Below are 21,332 nucleotides of genomic sequence, written 5' to 3' on the forward strand. Positions count from 1 at the left end.
AATTCTAGTCCTTTTGAACTTCCTAATTATCAAGGAAGTACCGTTCTGTATATTTATATCTAAGGATCATGTGACTGGAGGCTGGAGTAATGGCTTCTGAAATTTCAGCGTTGATATCACAAAAATAAATTACATGTTACAACATAATAATATAGAAAACAGTTATTTTAAATTGTAATAATATTTCACAACATTACAATTTTTACGGTAGTTTTCAATAAATAAATACAGCTTCGGTAAGCATAAAGAGACTTTTTTTAAAAAAGAGAAAATTGTCCAAACCCCAAACATTTGAAAAATGCATATAAACTATACAACATCATAAAAAGGATAACTTTGATTTGATATGTCATGTAATAATGTGTTTTAAAGCCGTTACGGTTTTGTAGATTTTTATTACTCCCATCTTATTGTATTTATGTTTGTGTATGTCCACTTTCCATTTCTTTGCCAGGATTGTCTCGTTTACCTGTTGAATCGAGAGCAGCACACAGTTGGTCAGGAAACAGCATCAGCACGACCAAATATCTGCCTGTCATCTCCGGATGTGCTTCCACTTCACTGCCGAATACGCCGGGCACCCCAACGGCGCTCTTCCTCAGACCAGCGATTACTTCTGGAGCCCGTCGCCCATGGCAATGTGCTGGTTAACTTCATGCGTATTGAGCGGCCTACTCCACTACGTCATGGGGATTTGCTGTCCTTTGGTGCTCATTATATTTTCCTGTACAAAGACCCACTAAGTGCGAAACCTCTTCCTGCCCAAACTCTCACTCGACTTCGAGCATTGGCACGACTATGCGATAGTGAGTTGGGGAGCGTGCCTGATAAAGGAGAGGCATGTCGTATGTGTGGGGCCGTATTGCACGAACCAGTGGCGTCTCGGCGCAGCTCTAAGGCTCCTGCACGTGGTGCACAGAAACGAAAGCTCGCGCTGGAATTTGAGCGGGCTCACGAGGATGCACTGGTGAACCGTGTGCTGACGCTTATTGAGCCGAGCGGAGATGACCACAAGCTGACACCAGCATATTTGCTTTGTCTATGCATCAAGCACTCAGCTAATACATTTCCACCTGGCAGCTTCGGTAAACTTTTGCTGAAAATTGCCAAGAGGATTCAGACCATTGCATGGGTTAGTACTTTTTTTCCATGTTAAAATATATCTATCCCAATGTAATGTGCAGAGACCAATAGAAGTGTTAATTTTAGGTTTTCATTCCAAGAAAAGGGATGCACAATATTCCATATCACATATTTATCAGTCTGACATGACACATGACATGAAGACAAAAGCTACCTGATCTCATGACAAAAGCATAACAGTGGGAACTTTTTTGCTAAGATACGAAATACGTACTGTATCGCCGTGTATGTTTTATGACATATTCTATGCAAAATGTCTTCTGAGTGGTGCTAAAAGAGTGTTTTATGGAACAGATGAAGGTACGTTTAATGTGACATTGGTTTTGTGCCTGTCACCATAGCTCTGACTTAAAAAAAGGCTGTTGAGTGGTGCTGTAACTCTAATGGTATGTGACGTTTTAAAATAATGTACCATCTGCACTACACCTAAACCTACCTGATAGTAAGAACAAAAGCAAATGTGACGTAAAAACACAATCGCAAGTCATGTTTTTCACAGGATTTGTACCCAAGGATTCCGCATCCTAAATCCAATTCCATGCGCGCTAACAAGTTAACAAGTGTTCGTTGTTTTACCGCCTCTAGTGTTCATTCTTGTTGGAAAGCACAGTGATATATACTTATTGGTATGTATTTCGCATCTTGCGAAAAAGTTCCCACTGGTACATTTTCTTCATGAGATCAGGTTGCTGCAAATATATTTATTGTGGCCACAATTTAAATAGTTCTTATGAATTAAAAATTTGTTTCCTTATTTCATTCATTTGTTCCCTCGTTTTAGATAAATCATGGCCACAAATTAAGAATTCGACAACTTATTCATTTGTTTGCACATTGTAGTAAATAGTGTTCTAATTAGTTCTCTCATTTTGATTGAAATAAACATGGTTTTAATTTTGATTTAACACAAAAGGCTATGATTAACATAAACGTAAATAAGAAACTAAAAAATCATTTATGACCACAATTTAACTAAAACAAAAAATTTGTGGCAACTAATTCTTAAATTGTGGCCACATTAGATATATTTTTGTCTGCGTGTCATGTGCATAGACCAATTAATTAATATTTGATGCCAACCAATACCAATAAATTAAATATCCAATGTGGTATCAATATATTGTGCATCCCTACTTTTTATGAAAATAATCTTAATTTCTATTCATCATCCCATCTTTTTAAATTTAGGGAACCTTTGCCATCATCTAATTGTGAAATGAATCTTTAAAAACTCTAGTATTTAAACTAAAAAAAAAAAACTGTTAAACGTAACTATTAAACTGTCTCAAAATTAATAAGCATGTTGTAATGTCTACTATTTGAAACAATTCATGGTTACACTTTTAAGGTGTCATTGTTACAGTGTAATTATACATTTAAAGGGGTCCTATTATGCTTTTTTTGAATTTTAGTCAGTGTGTGGTGCGTATGTTTGGGAATAAAAACATCTACAAAGTTACAAATCTCAAAGTCCACTCAAAAGGGAGATATTTAACGTAAACATTGACTAAAGTGGCCGCGAACTACAATAAAAGCCTCCTGTAGTGAACCGATGTGTTTTCGCAACGCAGTGGGACTGCTAACCAATCACAAAACATTTCGTTTTTCGGAAGGCGGGCATTCATCAGACTCGGAACTTATTGAGCCATTTGTGAAGACTTAATAGCATAATAGGACCCCTTCAAGTAATGAGTAATATTAATTTACTACATGTACTTACTATGTGGTTAGGATTAGGGTTTGGCTTAGGGTTACTTGCATATAATTATGCATAATTTATTGTTATAATAATAGTAAGTACATGTAACATGTAACAAGGAAACCCTAAAATAAACTGATTTTACTTTTTAGAAAAGTCGCCTAATTCTGCCTTGAAACTCTAGATGGCGCAGACTCACATAATTGATAATAGCACAGAGTTATACGACTGGCACAAGCTTATTGGTTCATATTGCGTATGCAACCAATGAGCTTGCAGCCTTACATTTAAATTATGTAGCACGCTTTCAGAGTTCTTCTGAAACCCTCCTCCTTCCCCAGGTCCACCTGTATAGATCTGCTACGGGTTATTTTATGCTATTTGTGCAGCAGCAGTATGTCTTAAATGCTCACAGCACCGTATTGCCATATGCTTTGGCAGTAGCAAGTTTCTGTACTTGCTTGCAGCAGCAATAATCTACAACTACAGCAATAACCTACAGCAGCAGCAGCGTAGCAGATCTATTCCACCAAGACTAAATACATTAACATTGTCTTATCCATTACCATGCTAAACTTTTCATAGAGTTGTCATGACAGAACTACATTTCCCACATTTCCTTCAAATGTTAGTTGATATCATGTCACTGAGACTGATTGTATTTCAGTACGGAAGAAGGAAATGATGAGAACGGCAAACAAAGCAAGTTCTGTCTCCATCAAATGACTTTCCAGTGATTGATTTATAATGTTGCACTTCATATTTTTTTTAGATATTGCATGTTTGCAGTGTTCAAGTGCAAGTGTGGTACTTATTTACTTTACATAATGCAGAGCAAAAGCATTAGCATGACAAGGATAAATCCCACATGACCCATGATTGATTTTCTGCTGTGAGGGTCAGTACTGTCACCTCACATGCCCTTTTGTCTTTGTTGACAAATGCATTTGCCTTTGTTGATTTAAACACTACAAAATTAGTTGAATCAAATAATTTGTGAACCTAGTCCCAATGAAACTATCCTGAAGCATTTAATGCCTGTCTTTAAACTCATTAATTATTAAAATCCAATTTTAGAAGGTCAAACGTCAGCCCCAATATTAACCAGCCAAAGAAAAGAGCGAGAAAGAAAAGTCTGAAAATGTAGAAACGATACCAAGGTATTATACCTCCCACGTGAAGCTATTCAAAATTTTATGACATTAATTGCCGTCGTGTCTGTGTCTCGCAGGAGAAGACAAAGGAGTTGGCACAGAAGCAAGCTCAGCAGTGAGTATCACGTTCCGCCTTATAATACGCACATGTGAGCACTTTGAACGCGTGAAACTCTAAGGTCATGCTGTGCTGAATAGACCGTCACCAATTCTGAATCGAACCAATGAATGTGTTTTTGTGTGGTTGTACAGCCAAGATCCTGCCTCGCTGTCGCTGCTCAGCATCTCAGACCTTGTACCTGATCTCCAGTTCATTTTCTTCTGGATGTCCAATGCCATCGAAATACTGTATTTTATCCAGCAGAAATCACCTGCGTATATGCAGACTATTGAGCTCATGGATGATAAAGGTATGAAACACACTCTGCACGGAGTGACAACTGGGTCTATAGGGGCCAATACTGACAAAATTAAAAACAAGCTTAAACAGACAGGAGGATTAGATGGTATTAAAAACACATAAAATACTGCATCTAGTATCCAATTGTATTCTTTTCTGTTCTGTTCCTTATTGCAGCAGGATCTAAAGAATCCCTCCTCTCAGCGACAATATCAGCAAACGAAGAAGCTATGACCATACTAGAGGAAGTGATCATGTACACCTTTCAGCAGTGTGTTTACTACATCACTAAGGTAAAGGGTAATGTTACATTATATGTGTGGCGCCACCGTTGTAAGATGTCACCAGGGCTGCTGGGAATGAATTATTTAACGTGTGTGGCTGCTGGTTTGCTTGTATGTCTTTTAGGTCTTCTTCGCCTCCAACCTCCCATCCCAATTCTACTCTTTGTTCCTAAATTGATTTTATTATTTAAAAAAAACTTAATTATTTAGCAACAATGCATTAAAAGTGACAGTAAAGTCATTTATAATTTTACAAAAGGTTTCTATACCTTTTTTTTTTATAAAATAAATCCTGTTTTTTTTAACTTTCCGAAAAGATCTGATGCAGCACAACTGTTTTCAACATTAATAATAATCAGAAATGTTTCTTGAGCACCAAATAAGCATATTAGAATGATTTCTGAAAGATCACGTGACACTAAAAACTGGAGTAAAGACGCAGAAAATTTAGCTTTTCATCACAGGAATAAATTAAATTTTAAATTAGTGTTGGGCTATATGCCTAATTTTCATATCGTCCTATCCTCAGCCTGAGAGATCGCCGAGTTTAACTGTATTTTTATTAAATAAATGCAGCTTTGGTGAGCATTATTCTTTCAAAAATATTAAAAATTCATACCCATTGCCTTTAGGCAGATATATAGTCTACGGCAAGTCATTTGCAATCAGATTTGTCACTGATTCTTTTCATACAGATGTCGTGTTGTTTTGCGGCATCTTAGTTTGCTTAAAGTTGTTGAGCCAATCAGCTGAGCCATAATTGCCATGTGACTGATGGCTCCACTCTTCATTAGTGACATTAATTAATCTGTATTAATATATTAACCCTTAAATGCATACCTCGGGTCTTTAGCGACCCAGGACGTCATTCACTACCTTCTCCCTCCTTCATTTTTTCAAGTTTGACATCAACTTTCTTAGTAGTACTCAATCTATCAATTATAAACAATATAACAAGAAAAAATAACAAAATATAAGATTTTAAATTTTTTGGTAAAAAGTGTATAGAGTTGCTGGAGACTCGAGGTGTGTTATAGTGTAAGTATATTTTTCGTGCGCAAAAATATGTAAATATCTGATACGACTCAATTCGTGCAATTCATCTTTATTCCTCGAGGTGGCACTGTTTAATAGACAATAATGACATGATGTTTCACTCATAACTATCGCAGGCATAAAACAAAAGAATATCATCAGCAAAAATTGAACTGGTTTGAATGGCTTTACTGCAGAGCAATAAAATATAAATGTCACTGTTACTTGATTGTGGATGTGGTGAATAAGCTGCCAGCATTCAAAATATTGACTTTGAAGTCATTGAAAACTATAGTTTTGAGAATATGGTTGGGATCGCGAATATCAGCCAGATGCTGAATGCACTGTGGAAGAGCGTTTTGAGGATGACGGTGATGGTAAAATCATCTGCTTAAATTTAAAAGTTTAAAAAAGTTACGAAATATGCTTTATTTTATTCTTCTGTAACTGATCTTACAAAAGAGAGTTTTTTGCTATTGCAGAAGTTAGAGATTCATCTGTGCTGGAAATATAGGTCCAGGTCGCTAAAGACCCGAATATGTAATAATGATTGGTGAAACATTCATGCATTAAAAGGGTTAAAGGTGACATTAAAATCAGACTTTTTTATTTGGTAAGGGGATCTTATTATAATATTACCACTCCTTAATCTGCACATTTCCACCCAAGGTGCTGCCATTTTGTTTTCGCAAATAACAACGGTGTACCAGTTCTAACACAATGGCAAAATGTTCTGTTGCTGGCTGCACAGACGAGCACAGACCACTATTTAGAGTCCCAGTCTAAGAGGAGACAAGAGAGCAGTGGATTTAATGATTTATTTACTGTATATTATGCTGCTACCACACAGATCTAATATAATCATGCAATTTATTTCCAAGCCGTTTACCTTCACAGACATAACCAACTGTTTTTGTGACTCATGTGTGTGTTTGACAGTTTAAGCGGAATAAGACATGAAAGAGAACTTGGTTTAGTACTCACATGCCATGTGACAGCCGCTTTCTGCGTGGGTGCTTCGGATGTCTGTGCTTTTAGAAAATCCTATATCAGAAGTTTAAACTAGTATAGTTTAAAATACATTATTTCAGTGCGATAGACAAAGAGAAAAGAGGAGCACCAGCTCATTTGCATTTAAAAAGACATGCATGAAATGCATGTTTCTGTTTTCACTCAAAATTGGCATTTTCAAAATGATACAATAAATGATCTGTGGGGTATTTTGAGCTGAAACCTCACAGGCACATTCTGGGGACATTTGAGACTTATATTGCTATTGTAAAAAGGTGCATAATAGTTTTGTTTTTTTTAATTAACAGCGCTATATTATGTGTATCTGCAGGTGCCTGGTTATTTATGTTTTAACAAATGCCTGTTCTTCACATTTCAGACCTTATACGTTGTGTTGCCAGGCCTGTTGGACTGTAACCCATTTGGGACGGAGTCTTCATCAGAGCAGTGCCGGCGGGCTGTTGGAGTGTGTGTGTGTGCTGTGTGTGTGATGCCAGAGGCAGTTCGCAGGGTGGTGAGTGTGTTTCAGACTACATCAGACTTGCTGCAGCAGTACCAGGTTCATTCAGAGATTCAGAGTCAAATGTTCGCCTACCTCTTCTTCTTCACCAACGTCTCACTCTTCAATCAACTCATAGATAAAGGTTTGTTCAAGCTCAAGCTCTTTAATTGTTGTGTTTAGCACACACACACACAGGAGACATACTTAAATATTACTGTCATATATTTTTATTAAGCATGCTGGTATGGCAGCAAAGTATTTATTCTGCCATCTAGTGTTGAATATATTATAACCTCTGAGCCAGTGCATTTTCTCCATCAGTTTGTGGGGATAAATATTTACTTAATTTTGTTCCAGATTGCCTTTTTTCATGGTACACATGACAAGAAATATTCAGTAGAATGTCCAGGCTGCTCTTCTAATACAACAATAGCAGAACAAACAAATTGTGCACTATATATTGCAAGATATAAGATAGCAAACCTAGCAGCATATATAAGTAATATATTTAGTATAGTTCAAATCTATTAACATTTTTACTGACATACCACTCGGGACTTACTAATATAAAAATTGTAATTAAAGTTTATTTGGAGTACTATTCGTGCACAATGCATATTTCTTAATAATACGCCTAAAATGTGTTTTAAAATGATTGTATGATCTTTAAGTAATATTGATCTTTAAATGCAAGATATTTAAAGTGTACCTGAAGTATACATGCAATAGTTCCACTTTAGCACAATCAGATATACTTTAGTAAATCTTTAGTTGGACTTCAGCACTACTTCCGCACAATTAAAGTGCATTAAGTACAAATTTAGTAGTTCCAATTTAGCAGACTTGAAGTATACCAGTTTAGTATACCAAAAGTACAGTTGCAGGGTATTTTTATATTATATATTTTAAGCACATAAATGTGTAAATGTATTTTCAGTATACTTAGCACAAAATAAATGTATTTCAAAAACATTTTACAAATACAAATACATTATTTTTGAATAGGGAAGTCATTATTCACTGAAAATCTTGCTTAGCTTTCAGTAATTTTGTCACAACCCTGTCTGTCATTGGTTTCACCCATTGTCTTCCCCTGCCATTCTGTTGTGATTTGGTTTAGCCCTATGATTAGTCTTCGTTAGTGTCATCTGTATCACCTGTGTTTTCTTGATTAGTTTGCCTTTATAAGTCTGTCTTTGAGTTTAGCCTTTTGTCGGTCTTTAACGTTTCCTGGATGTGTGTGAAAGCCCTCTGTGTTCCTGCCTGTTCCTGCCTTGTTCATCTTGGAGAATTCTATTAAATATTTTGTTGATTGTTAATTTCGTCTCGTCTCGTCCTGCACACCCGCGTGACAGAAAGACCGACCCAAAAAAAAAATTCACGGCGTCTTCCCCTGCGTTTATTTTCCGTTTTTTTTGTATCAGTGTTTAGTTTATTTTTTTTTTTTTTTCCCCCGTCATGAATGATCCCGCCGTCCTCATCCTCCTCCTGAAGCAGGGGAACCGCTCTCTCGAGGACCACACCAGAGACTTTATATTCCTCGCCCCGTTTACGCACTACCCGGACAGTTGCCTATGCACGTTCTACCGCGTGGGACTTAATGATAACATCCAGAGGCAGCTGTCCGGGGAGGGTCCTCGAGAGAGCCTCGCCGACTACATCGAGTGGGTGCTGGTGTCCAGCAGAGCTTCGTTGACCGCGAAGGATGACACCAGCCCCACTCCAGACCCAGAACCCAGCCCAACATCACCCCGACAAGCGGAGTTGCAGCCCGAGCCCACCGACGATGGAGAGCCCGAGCCGAGAGCGACAGAGCCAGAGCCGGACCCATCGGACCAGGTGCGAGAGCCGACTGCTACATCCGCGACGGTGGAGTATGACGTGGAGCAAGAGAGGGCTACAGAGAGCCCTGCCCACTGCACCACCACTGGGGGTGAGAATGAGCAACACTCTGGGGACTTAATAGACTTTTCCACAGAACCACTGGCCTGCCTGAACTTCCCACCCACCCGCCCTCTTCTGCCTATGCCTGAATCTCCGCTGGTTCCGTCCAGTCGTCCAGAGTCATCGCTGATTTCGCCCAGCCTTCCTGAATCTCCGCTATCACCTGTCAGTCCCCCTGCTCACCCTCAGTCATCCACCTGTGCAGTGGGCTCGCCGCGGGACTGCCAGCTTCCATCGGCGTCTCGGCTGGAGGATTCCTCAGCTCCGCCTCCAGCCTCCGAGTCCTGGACTCCGCCTCGGCCCTTCGACCCCGCGGTTCCACCACGGCTCTCGACGCCCTCCTCTCCACCGTCGCCCGTCGATCCACCAGCTCCACCGGGCTCCATCGTCTTTCCGGCTCCGCCCTGGTCAGTCGTCACCCCATCGGCTCCTCAGGACTCTGCTCCTCCGGCTGTGCCTCGTCGCGCCGTCCCACCGGCTCCTTGGGACTCCTCCTTCCTGCGGGCACAGCCTCCATCCTCTGTCGCTCCGGCTCCGCCGCGGATCTCCGGGACTCCGCCTCCGCCTCGGGCGCCAGAGCCTGCTCCACCTTGGCCCTCCGGATCCTCGGCGTCACCCCGGATCATCGGCTCTCCGTCTCCGCCTCGGGCTCCTCCGCCATCTGCTCCGCCTCTGTCGGTCGGCCCCATGGAGTCGGCACGCCTTCCTCCACCATGGCTCCTCCCTCCGTCGGCTCCACCGTGGGCCGTCATCATGGCTGTGGTCTGGGTCAGTTCCTCCTGCTTCAGGTCCCTCCTGTTTCCTCCCTGGCTCCTCCCACCTTCGTCGCCCCCCTGGACTCTAATGACTTTGTTTGTTGTCCCCCTCCAGGGGTACCGTCCTCCGCCCAAGCCTCCCCCCTTATGTACTCTGTTTTTCCGCCCCTCTCGTTTCTTCCACGGCGCGAGGACGCGCCTTTCCGGAGGGGGGCGTGATGTCACAACCCTGTCTGTCATTGGTTTCACCCATTGTCTTCCCCTGCCATTCTGTTGTGATTTGGTTTAGCCCTATGATTAGTCTTCGTTAGTGTCATCTGTATCACCTGTGTTTTCTTGATTAGTTTGCCTTTATAAGTCTGTCTTTGAGTTTAGTCTTTTGTCGGTCTTTAACGTTTCCTGGATGTGTGTGAAAGCCCTCTGTGTTCCTGCCTGTTCCTGCCTTGTTCATCTTGGAGAATTCTATTAAATATTTTGTTGATTGTTAATTTCGTCTCGTCTCGTCCTGCACACCCGCGTGACAAATTTATTTATGTATTAGGGAAGATTTTTTTTAAAAACGTATTAATATCATAAAATCATTCTTATTAGTGAAAAATGTAAGTATACTAAAATTATACAAAATTATTTTAATATTTTCTTTTGTTGAGATATTACAATTATTTGGAAGAGTTATGCACATTAAGACATTTATTTATCTATTTGTTTATCTAAAACACAATAAAACTGTATTATTATGAAATATTATTATTACAATTTTATAAATAATTCTAATATTCTGATTTGATGCTGAAGAAACAGTTTCAATTTATTCGTTTTAATTATTATTATCAAACAGTTGTGGTGCATACTATTCTATTCTGCTATTCTTCATTCATTCATTCAGAAAATTCAAAAGAACAGCATTTATTTAACATTGAAATTAATGTAATTTTATAAATGTTTTGATCAATTTAATGCATCCTAACTTTTAAACAGTAACATGTTTAAATTGAATATATTATATGACCATGGTAGCTTTTTAAAATATTTTAGTCAGTATTACCTAGTTTGCTTGCTGCAAAACCAGAACAAGTTTCCATTTTTAAAGGGTAGTGTGAAACACATGTCATTTTTGTGTGCACATATGTGCATTACTCATGGTCAGGTGAAGATTATTTCTCCAGACACCCATAATCCTCTTTATGTCATAACAGACAGAGGATCAAAGCTGGTCTTACACACAGACAACCACTTGCACTCACACAATGTGTCATATAACACTGTAAAAAACTGTGACTACAGTTTACTGAAACCATTTCATTTTATTACCAGTATTACAGTATGTCTTCATTCTGAAAAGTGTTCTTATATGCATCCTTTGCATAAGAATAGTACGTGTGATTGTGTGTTTATAGGCCCCGCACGTGGCTGGTTTCAGCGTTCTCGGGTCCTGCAGATCCAGGCTAGTGTGAAGATGCTGCTGGACTGGGCTAAGGGAGCAGGGCACAGTCATCTCGCCCAGAAATTCTTTGCCAAGTTCTGTAGTGCTGTTAGCATCCTGGCTACTCCCCCACAACAGCTTTCACAGGTAACATAGTTCATATTAAATATTTTATTTTATTTTATTTTATTTTATTGTTTGGATAATATTTATTACGTTTGTAATTATTTATTAAGTTGTGTCATTTAATTATTTTTAAATTGTGTTTTTGTCATATTTTGAATATCACATTTTGATTATAGTCTTATAGTTAAATGTATGTGTTCAAAAAGAAATCATTTCAATATTGCTCCAACAATGTAAGCTTTTGGTTATAAATAAAGTAAAAGATCTAATAATAATACAAAAAAATATCAAAAATATATTGATAACTACTGGTTATAGTACTTTGCAGTGTAGCCAACAATTTTTAATATATACACTACCGGTCAAAAGTTTGGGGTCAGTAAATTTTTCTTCTTTTTTTTTTTAAGAAATTAATACTTTTATTCACCAAGGGTGTGTTAAATTGATAAAAAGTGATAGCAAATACTTACATTGGTAGAAAATATTTATATTTTGAATAAGTGCTGTTCTTTTGAGCTTTTTATTCATCAAAGAATCCTGAAAAAAATATCACAATTTCTAAATAAATACTTTGCAGGGCAACTGTTGCAATATATAATCCAATATAGATCCAATATAGATCATTCTAATAATAAATCAGTATATTAGAATGATTTCTGAAGGATCATGTGACACTTAAGACTGAAGTAATGGCTGATGAAAATTCAGCTTTGGATCACAAGAATAAATTCAATTTTAAAGTATATTACAATAGAAACCATTATTTTATATTGTATTAACATTTCGCAATATTACAGTTTTTTTCTATATTTTTGATTAAATAAATTCAGCACTGATGAGCATAAGAGACTTTCTTTAAAAACATTACAACTCTTACTGACCCCAAACTTTTGACCGGTAGTGTATCTTAACTGTAGTTTAACTTTAAACTATGATTTTCTTTGTTTATAGTTGAAAAACATTCTTTGCACTGAGAAAAACTAATAGAGCTAAAAGGTTATTTGGGAAACAAAAAAAAAAAACATTTGTAACCTTGAGTTTTATTTTGTTAGTATTTGTGTATGTGTCCTTGTGGGGACATATTTTTGGTCCCCATTAGGAAACAAGCTTATGAATTATGCAGAATGATCTTTTTCGAAAATCTAAAATAGGAGAAAGCTTTGTGTTAGCAGTAGGTTTAGGGGTACATTTAGAGGAGGGGGACAGAAAATACAGTTTATACGGCATAAAAACCATTCTGTGTGTGTCCCCATAAAATATGGAAACCCAACGTGTGTATGTGTGTTTGTTTGTAGATGAGTTGGAAAGCTTTGTGTGCAGAGCATCCGTCTCTGAAGCCTGTCCAGCTACATAGAATCCTCACACAATACCAACTCATGGCTGAGCTTGGTCCTCTACCAATCTGGCAACCCAGCAGTGAAGATGAGGCATATATTTACAGAACAGGTAGACACATTTCCACATTTCATTTCCAGAGACTTAGTGCAGTCTAGTGTACATTATGCATGTGTGTTTTTTTAAAAGTTGATCTACTAGAGAGTTTTGAGAACCACCCTCCTATTGTGCTGCCGAGTGCTGGATTTAAGGTGGACCTGGAGAGCGACAGCGTGGAGGACAGTATATACCGTCAACTACTTTATGTTCGTCATTTCCTTTGGGGTCTTCGCACCAAGACCAATCCTTCTAATGGCTGTGCAGACCGTCAAGATGTTCAGGTAATTTTTTAAAACAATACTAATAAAACACTACTGGTCAAAAGTGTGTTAAACATCTTAAAAAATCTGAAAAAAGTATTTTCTGCTCACCAAATCTGCATTTATTTGATCAAAAATACAGCAAAACAGTAATATTGTGAAATAGTATTACAATTTAAAATAACTGTTTTATTTTATTCATGCAATGCAAACTTTTTCAGCATCATTACTCCAGTCTTTAGTGTCACATGATCCTTGAGAAATCATTCTAAGTTGCTCAAAAACATTACTTGTTATATTCATCAGCATCATTATGTTTATGATATATATTTATCAGCTAGTCATTTCTAAAAATGTGAACTAGCTTAAGGACTGTAGCTTAAAACACTAAGATTTAAATTCTAGACATGAGAGTCGTTCCTAATCTGATTACAAGATTAGCTGTTTAATTAGGAGCTGCCGGCTAAATTATGGCCATGTGTGAGCCTACAAAGAACAGCTACAAATTTTCCAGTGTTGCGACATTGTTTATAGATTATCCGAGCCTTATTTCATTGTTTATTTATTTCTGTCATCAGTTTAATTGCCATATGGCACAATTCTGTTCAGGTTCTTTCCCCACCAGAGTGCTGAGTGTTGATTTATCTTTCAAACTACTCAAGCAATTGAAATCAACAAAATTCATATCCCTATTCAACACCCTTTAACAAAACACCTTTTTATAACACTGGGAGATCATAAAAAATATAAAAATAATAAAATTTCTCCAATGTATTGTGGATTTCCAGCAGAGGGCAGTTAATCCTATTAATTCACAGTTGAGGTCAAAAGTTTACACACACTTTGAAGAATCTGCAAAATGTAATTTATTTGAACAAAATAAGGGGGATTATACAAAATGCATGTTATTTTTTATTTAGTACTGACCTCAATAAGATATTTCACATAAAAGACGTCTACATATAGTCCACAAGAGAAAATAATAGTTGAATTTATAAAAATTACCTTGTATAGAGTTTATATACACTTGATTAATGTATATTAATATTAATATTGTGTTGTTACCTAAATGAACCACAGCTGTTTTTTTTTGTGATAGTTTTTCATGAGTTCCTTGTTTGTCCTAAACAGTTAAACTGCTGACTGTTCTTCAGAAAAATCCTTCAGGTCCCACAAATTCTTTCCAACAATGACTGACAACTGATGGCAACTAATATGCAACTAATACAGAAGGTGTAAATGCTTACTGTTGTTTCAGAAGGAAACCCACTGCGTTAAAAGCTAGGGGTGAAAACTTTCTGGGTAAATCAGGGTAAATTTAACTTATTTTGTCTTCTGGAAATCATGTAAGTAATCTTCTGTAAATTCTGAAGGGCAGTACTAAGTGAATGAAAAAAAGAAAATATTTAGGCAAAAAAAGAAAAATGTACACATCTTCATTCTGTTCAAAAGTTTACACCCCTGGCTCTTAATACATTCTGGAGCATCAGTGAGCATCTGAACCCTCTTTAATAGTTGCATATGAGTCCCTCAGTTGTCCTCAAAAGGAAAGATGGACCTCAAAATCATACAGTCATTGTTGGAAAGGGTCCAAATAGACAAAAATGCTAAAAACAAAAAAACAAAGAATTTGTGGGGCCTGAAGGATTTTTCTGAAGAACAGCAGGCAGTTTTACTGTTCAGGACAAACAATGGACAACAACTATCACTAAAAAACCAGCTGTGGATCATTCAGGTAACAACACAATATTAAAAATCAAGTGTATGTAAACTTTTGAATGCCATTTTTGAACATGCATTTTGTATTTTGGTAAAATAATTTACATTTTACAGATTCTGTGAGGTATATAGGTGTATATGCTAGTCCCCATATTCATTTTGGCTGAAACTGTTTAGCGACTGTGTCTTCAAAATATTCTAGAAAATAATACAAATATCAAGCCTTTTCTATATTCTAAAATAACATCTTTTTTCATCTCATCATAGCATTCTATTCATAAATATGCCAACATGGAACCAGCATGTAAATAATTTAAAGGAATAACTGATATTATGATGATAACATGGCAATTGGGTTTCCAGCGTGAGCCTCCTCAGCCTCACTCCAGTCCACATCCGGCACCTCCTATGCGTGGGGAGGGAGAAGGGGAGGTGCGGGGCTCTGCTGCGGGTCTCGGAGGGAGAGGAGAGGGAGCTGGAGCCGAGGAACGACCCCGGGACAAGCCGCCACATAGCATTCACTACAGAAACGGGACCAGCGTCCGTTACGCCAACCAAACCCAAGCGACAGACTCTTCCTGTATACTGACTCCACCTAATACGCCCCTCTATCCGGAACACACGTATATACACTCCAACACACAGTCCAATCCAGCCCACTACCCTGAGCATGCTTCACAAGAGCACACACATACACACTCTCACACAAAGTCCAATGGTTGCATGCGTTCAACTCCAGAGCACAAGAAAATCAATGGCTTCATCAGCAATGGCATTGAAGGCAAGTCTAAAACGCCCTATTGGGTCGTGGATGTGTGTGTTCTTTCTGCTAGATTTCGTCCTTTGGGTCATTCCTGTTATACAATACATGTGTAGTCCAAGATGTAGATGCTCATCAGAACAGATTTGGAGAAATTTAGCATCACTTCACTTGCTCGCCAATGAATCCTCTGCAGTGAATGAGTCCCGTCAGAATGTCCAAACAGCTGATAAAAACATCACAATAATCCACAAGTAATCCACACCACTCTAGTCTATCAGTTAAGGTCTTGTGAAACAAAAAGTGATGTTTTATTAGCTATTTATGCTGGATTTAATAGTGAAGTGCTGTTGTTTTCTCACCCAAAACTGTTACTTCCTTGAGCATGGTTTCATTAAGGAGCTGGCTTTTCTTAAAGGCATTTTATGAAAGATTACCACATTATAAAAAGAGGACAAAAAAAAAAACTCAATTGTGGTATTTTGCGATATAACAAAATGAATACGATATTAAACAGATCTGGGCCATAATGCAGATCTGAAAATGTACTGTGTCGTAGGAATGAGTCAGTGTTAGTGTCTGCACATTTTGATTATTCAATGAAAGACATGCAATCATGTCTGATTTGTGTACATCTCCTTTATTTCACTTGAATGAATTTGTGTGAATGCATGTGTTTATTTCTTATAAACATATGCACAGATTGCGGTGTGTATTGTTCTGTCAGATTCCTGTGTGTTTACTCTCTGCATCATTTAATAACTTTGTTTGCATGCACAGCAGATGCATTTGCCCATCGAGAACATATTGATTTTGTTTATTGGCCCGACTGTGTGTAGAGTCTGTGTGTGCGTCTAATAAGCACTGAGTCCTGTGTGTGTTTGTTTGTTTATCCCTGCCCCACTCCAGGCCCTTTGAGTGGTTGTGGTTTTCCTTTCCCTGTCCCTGTCTCTCATCTGGCCCCAAACTCTGATGATATCTGTTCCGTCTTTGTAGTGGACCTGGATAAAGGACCTTACGGCCTGGGAATGGGACTTATCGATGGACTTGTGAGTCTCTGCAGCACTGCTTTGTTGACATTTAACACTGGTGGTCAATGTTCCTATAACCATAATACTATAGATTTGTTCCATAACCTAGACAGCATGGAAAAAATGGCCCCTAAATATATTTTTATAAATATCCAAAAACATACAATAGCAGTCAAAAGTTTTTTATTGTTTTTAAAAAAAATTCTTCTGTTCACCAAACCTGCATTTATTTGATCTAAAATACAGCGAAAGCAGTAATATTGTGAAACATTTTACTATTTAAACTAGCTGCTTTCTATTTGAATATATTTTAAAATGTAATTTATTCCTGTTTAAAAATACATTTTCAGCATCAGTAGAAATCATTCTAATATGCTGATTTGCTGTTCAATTAACATTTATTAATATTATTATTATTATCAATATTTAAAACGGTACAATTTTTTCTGGATTCTTTGATGAATAGAAAGATCCACAGATCAGCATTTATCTGAAATGAAAAGCTTTTGTAACATTATAAACTCTACCATTCAAAAGCTTGGAATTTTTATTTATTATTTATTATTCAAATAATACTTTTATTTAGCAAGGATGCTTTAAGTTGATCGAGAGTGACGATAAAGACATTTATAATGTTATGGTATTTATAATTTCTATTTTTAGATAAATGCTGTTCTTCAGAACTTTCTATTTCTTTAAAGGAACCTGAAAAAATTCTACTCAGCTGTTTTCAATATATTATAAGATGACATATTTAACATAACATGAAATAATATACCATAATAATACATGTTTTTTTGAGCAGCAAATCAGAATATTAGAATGATCATGTGACTGGAGTAATGATGCCAAAATTTCAGCTTTGAAATCAAAGGAATAAATTACATTTTTAAAATATATTCAAATGGAAAACAGTATTTTTAAACTGTAAAAATATTTCAACATGTTTACTATTTTTGCTGTACATCAAATAAATGCAGGCTTAATGAACAGAAGAGACTTCTTTAAAAAGACATAAAAAATCTAACTGTTCAAAAACTTATGGCTGGTAGTGTGCTTTGATACAATTTTCTGCGTTTTCAGCTGAAATGAACACAAATGGTAATAAAACAAAACCCAACAAATTCTATTGATTTTCACACAAATTAAGATTACAGTGGCAGATTTTCGACTGTATTGCCTTGTTTGTGCACGGTTCCTTTTTCAACACTGTGTAATGACTTTAAAAACACATTTATCATTCTGCATGATTTGTAAACTAATTAAAACTATAATTTTGACGTTTGCATCACATAACCAGCTCCATAAATATGGCTTTTTCGCACACAGTAAACTTGCTCAGGAGCTTACCCGGTACAGTAATGCACTTGCAATGCAGTAAATTTGGGTACACAATAAAATCACAATAAAAGAGCTCAAAGGCTTGTAGTAGCAGGCTAAAATGTCATGCTTGCTTCAGCAAATGTGTTTTTACTTATTTTTGCTTTTTGATAACACTATATGTTTAGTGTAGATGGTAGATTGTTTTTAAACGGAAACATTAACTTTTTCTGATTTTATTTTAAACTGAATATCCTTTAGTGCCTGGGCATTGTACACAAATCCCTGAACCTTTCATTTTCGAACTGCTGCAGTATTTACAACAACAACTGTGATAAAATGTTGCTAGAATCACATTTTGTTTCTGATAAAACTGAATGTCCTTTAGCACCAATTACTGGACATTTCACTTTGAAAGTGTCGGGAAACATGCAACTCATTCTGCAGCAGTGTCGCCATATGCACGATTTTTCAATGAGCCTGATTATCATTAGGACAGTCATTACTTTAAAGGTTTTCAAAAATGTGTCTGGCAAAACGCTTCTGCTTTTTATATGGGTTTAGCCCAAATATAATTCTTCATGGTAATCCCAGAATGTTGTACAAAAAGCTAATTAAAAATCATCCAATATAACTGACAAGTTAAAAGAAATTATTATAGTTATAGACAGCAAGGCAGCTTGGCTTTTGGAACAGAGCTTGTATTTTAAACCCTCTTATTATTGCTTTTATATTTTGATGATCAATTTCTATTTTCTTGACAGATGTCTGATTATGGTTTGCATTCAAGCTAAAAGTGGTGAAAAGACCAAAACTAACACAAAATACTGATAGATATTATGAACTGTGATGGAATCGATGCTTTCACTTTGATTCCATATTTTCTGTTTTAAGAAAAGGCAACAAACAGATCTCTGTTGTCTCATTCTCTCTATATAAAGCACACCCCTCTGAATTCTCCTGGAATCTACATCAGAACACTGATTCCAGATGGACCAGCTGCTGCAGATGGGCGACTTTGCATTGGTGACAGAATCCTGGCAGTGAATGGGACCAGTCTCATTGGAGCAGACTACCAGAGGTCAGTGCTCTATATACCTCACCAGCTAGCAGTTAATGCTTGCAATCACAGTGTAACATAGCATTTTCCATCCTTTGCAATATAAATGTGTTCTTTTAACCCTGACATTTGAGTCCCGCTTTGTCTGTCTCTCACAGTGCCGTGGATTTGATTCGTCTCGGGGGAGGACGGCTCCGGTTTCTTGTCGCCAAATCAGATCTCGAAGTATCAGAGAAGATCAGTGCCTCTTCCTGCTGAGAAAGAGGCTGCAAGTGTGACCCTCTACCTAGACGAAATATGAGGAGGACAGCGATTCCTCCTTTGCGAGACTGGAGAACAAGCACACTATAGGACCTCTCAGCGACTACAGCCCTCTATCTCAGCCCTGTACAATACTGCACTCTTTTATTCCGAACGACAGTTTGACATCTCTGTCTTACGTTACCTCTTAGCCAATCTGGTTTTGCTTCTTGAATGTCAAGGAATATATTGAAGGGGAAGGTATTTGTGCATATAATCTGGCTGATAATGTAAAAACAAACTAATATTCATATGATAGCAGACATGAAACGGGGCGAAAGTGAGTTAAGATGGTTAATTTACTTTATTTAAAAAAAAACACAATCAGTCTTACTTAATGGTTGATGAAAAGATCAGAAGAGATGAAATATCACCTTTTTAATGATAAAAGCTTCTCTCTTTCAAATTGATGGTAAACAAAACGTTGGCTGAAGTACTTGATGGCCTCCTTGTTGAATATTATATATGCTGAGCTGAACAAATGCACTTCAAGAGCCTCATTTCATGGTGCAACTTGTATCAAAATTTGCAGTTTCCTATGTTTGCAGTATTTACAACAGCAACGACTTTAAGTTCACTAACTCACAAACTGCATATACACAAGCATATATCGTTTTCAAACTTATAAAGTGTTAATATACAACATAGAATTCATAATATAAGCTGTTTTGTTTATATTTGAGGACATAACTGCACAAGTTTTTGAATACAAAGGTGTTTATTTTTTTCTCCATTATTTCATGTTTGTACTAAATCTGTATTGCAATATTTCATAAATGCATTTTTTCTCAGTTGAACTTGTATTTGGAAGATTTATATGGTAATACCTTGCTATTAAATCGAACGTTGAGAAGTCAAACTACACTTGAGTATTTTAGTCTTGTTTTTTTTTTTAAACACAGACTTTAACATTGTCCAGGAGAGGGCGCTAAAAGACTGTAGATGTATTGGACAAATCAGCAAATGAATCAGTTGTGCTAATTGATGACGGCGAAAGACTAGTCTGTGTTCTATAACACAGCTGTTTAGTTTGGTTTAATATCCAAACTGTAATCCAACTATAAAGTCAGGCGTCCTCAAACCTTCTGTGGGATTAAAATTGCATACAGAAAAGAGAAACGTGAACTACAAAGTCCAGCAGAGAGCAGTATTGTCCCACATTTGAATTCGACGCTGCACATTTGATGGTGAGCCTTCGAAGGTAGGCCTGCTTACATTTCGCCTGAGGCGATTTTGATTGTTTAAATATTAAGTTACTAAATGCATAGTTTGTTTTTAATTGAGGTATCGGACAACATATCAGACTTTTGCGCTTCTGAGCAAAGATTGAGAGCAAATGAAGGCTTATTCAAGCGAGGAAAATGCTTTTGAAAGCCTTGGCATTGCTAATTGTATCGCTGCTTTGGTCTAAAATGGTACAATTATTGGATCCATTGATATAGTGTTTAGGAGTATCAGAAGAAATGTGGGGAAAATTGTGCTGGTCATTGTAACCAGGGTGCAACTGTTTGTTTACAGCAGAACGCCACACTGTGACAGACCATGTTCAGAAAACACTGTAGCCCATCCTGGCAGATATGGTGTGAAGGAATGTCGATGCGCTGGTTTTCAACGAGTTAGCTGAAACTCTTGACCAATAAGTCTTTGCTGACAACCCAAAAACTTCATTTGATGCTCTGTGGGTAGTCATGGAAAGTCAACAACTCATTTTCTGAATCGTTTTCTTTTCAGTTCAAGAACCAGTTCAAATCAGTGGTTCCAAATATTCAAAGTCATGGAATAATTAAGTCACCACGTGACGTCTTTGTTATTCCTGTAAGACATGTTGAAATATTCTAAGATGAAAAAGATGCTGCTTAAAAAAATAAATTTAATAATGAATGTAACATAAATGTAGTAATAATAATAAAACAAAATTAAATATAATTTGCGTTTTTTAATTAAATAATAGGCCTACTAAAAATGTATTTAG

At 37.1% G+C, this 21,332-nt stretch overlaps 1 protein-coding gene across 1 annotated transcript in view; it reads left to right on the forward strand.

Moving 5' to 3' along the window:
* Positions 1-20,222, forward strand: part of radil (Ras association and DIL domains) — a 31,344-nt gene extending 11,122 nt beyond the window's left edge. The window contains exons 5-16 of the mRNA XM_073843230.1: positions 455-1,132; positions 4,074-4,111; positions 4,249-4,406; positions 4,574-4,689; positions 7,106-7,370; positions 11,325-11,497; positions 12,772-12,922; positions 13,001-13,191; positions 15,253-15,670; positions 16,559-16,698; positions 18,942-19,081; positions 19,219-20,222. Coding sequence (XP_073699331.1) covers positions 455-1,132; positions 4,074-4,111; positions 4,249-4,406; positions 4,574-4,689; positions 7,106-7,370; positions 11,325-11,497; positions 12,772-12,922; positions 13,001-13,191; positions 15,253-15,670; positions 16,559-16,698; positions 18,942-19,081; positions 19,219-19,318 — 2,568 coding nt within the window. The 3' untranslated portion in view covers positions 19,319-20,222. The remainder of the gene's footprint in view (positions 1-454; positions 1,133-4,073; positions 4,112-4,248; positions 4,407-4,573; positions 4,690-7,105; positions 7,371-11,324; positions 11,498-12,771; positions 12,923-13,000; positions 13,192-15,252; positions 15,671-16,558; positions 16,699-18,941; positions 19,082-19,218) is intronic.
* The last annotated feature ends 1,110 nt before the right edge of the window (positions 20,223-21,332 follow it).

Source organism: Garra rufa, chromosome 6, assembly GCF_049309525.1.
Source record: "Garra rufa chromosome 6, GarRuf1.0, whole genome shotgun sequence".
Classification (NCBI taxonomy): Eukaryota; Metazoa; Chordata; class Actinopteri; order Cypriniformes; family Cyprinidae; genus Garra; species Garra rufa.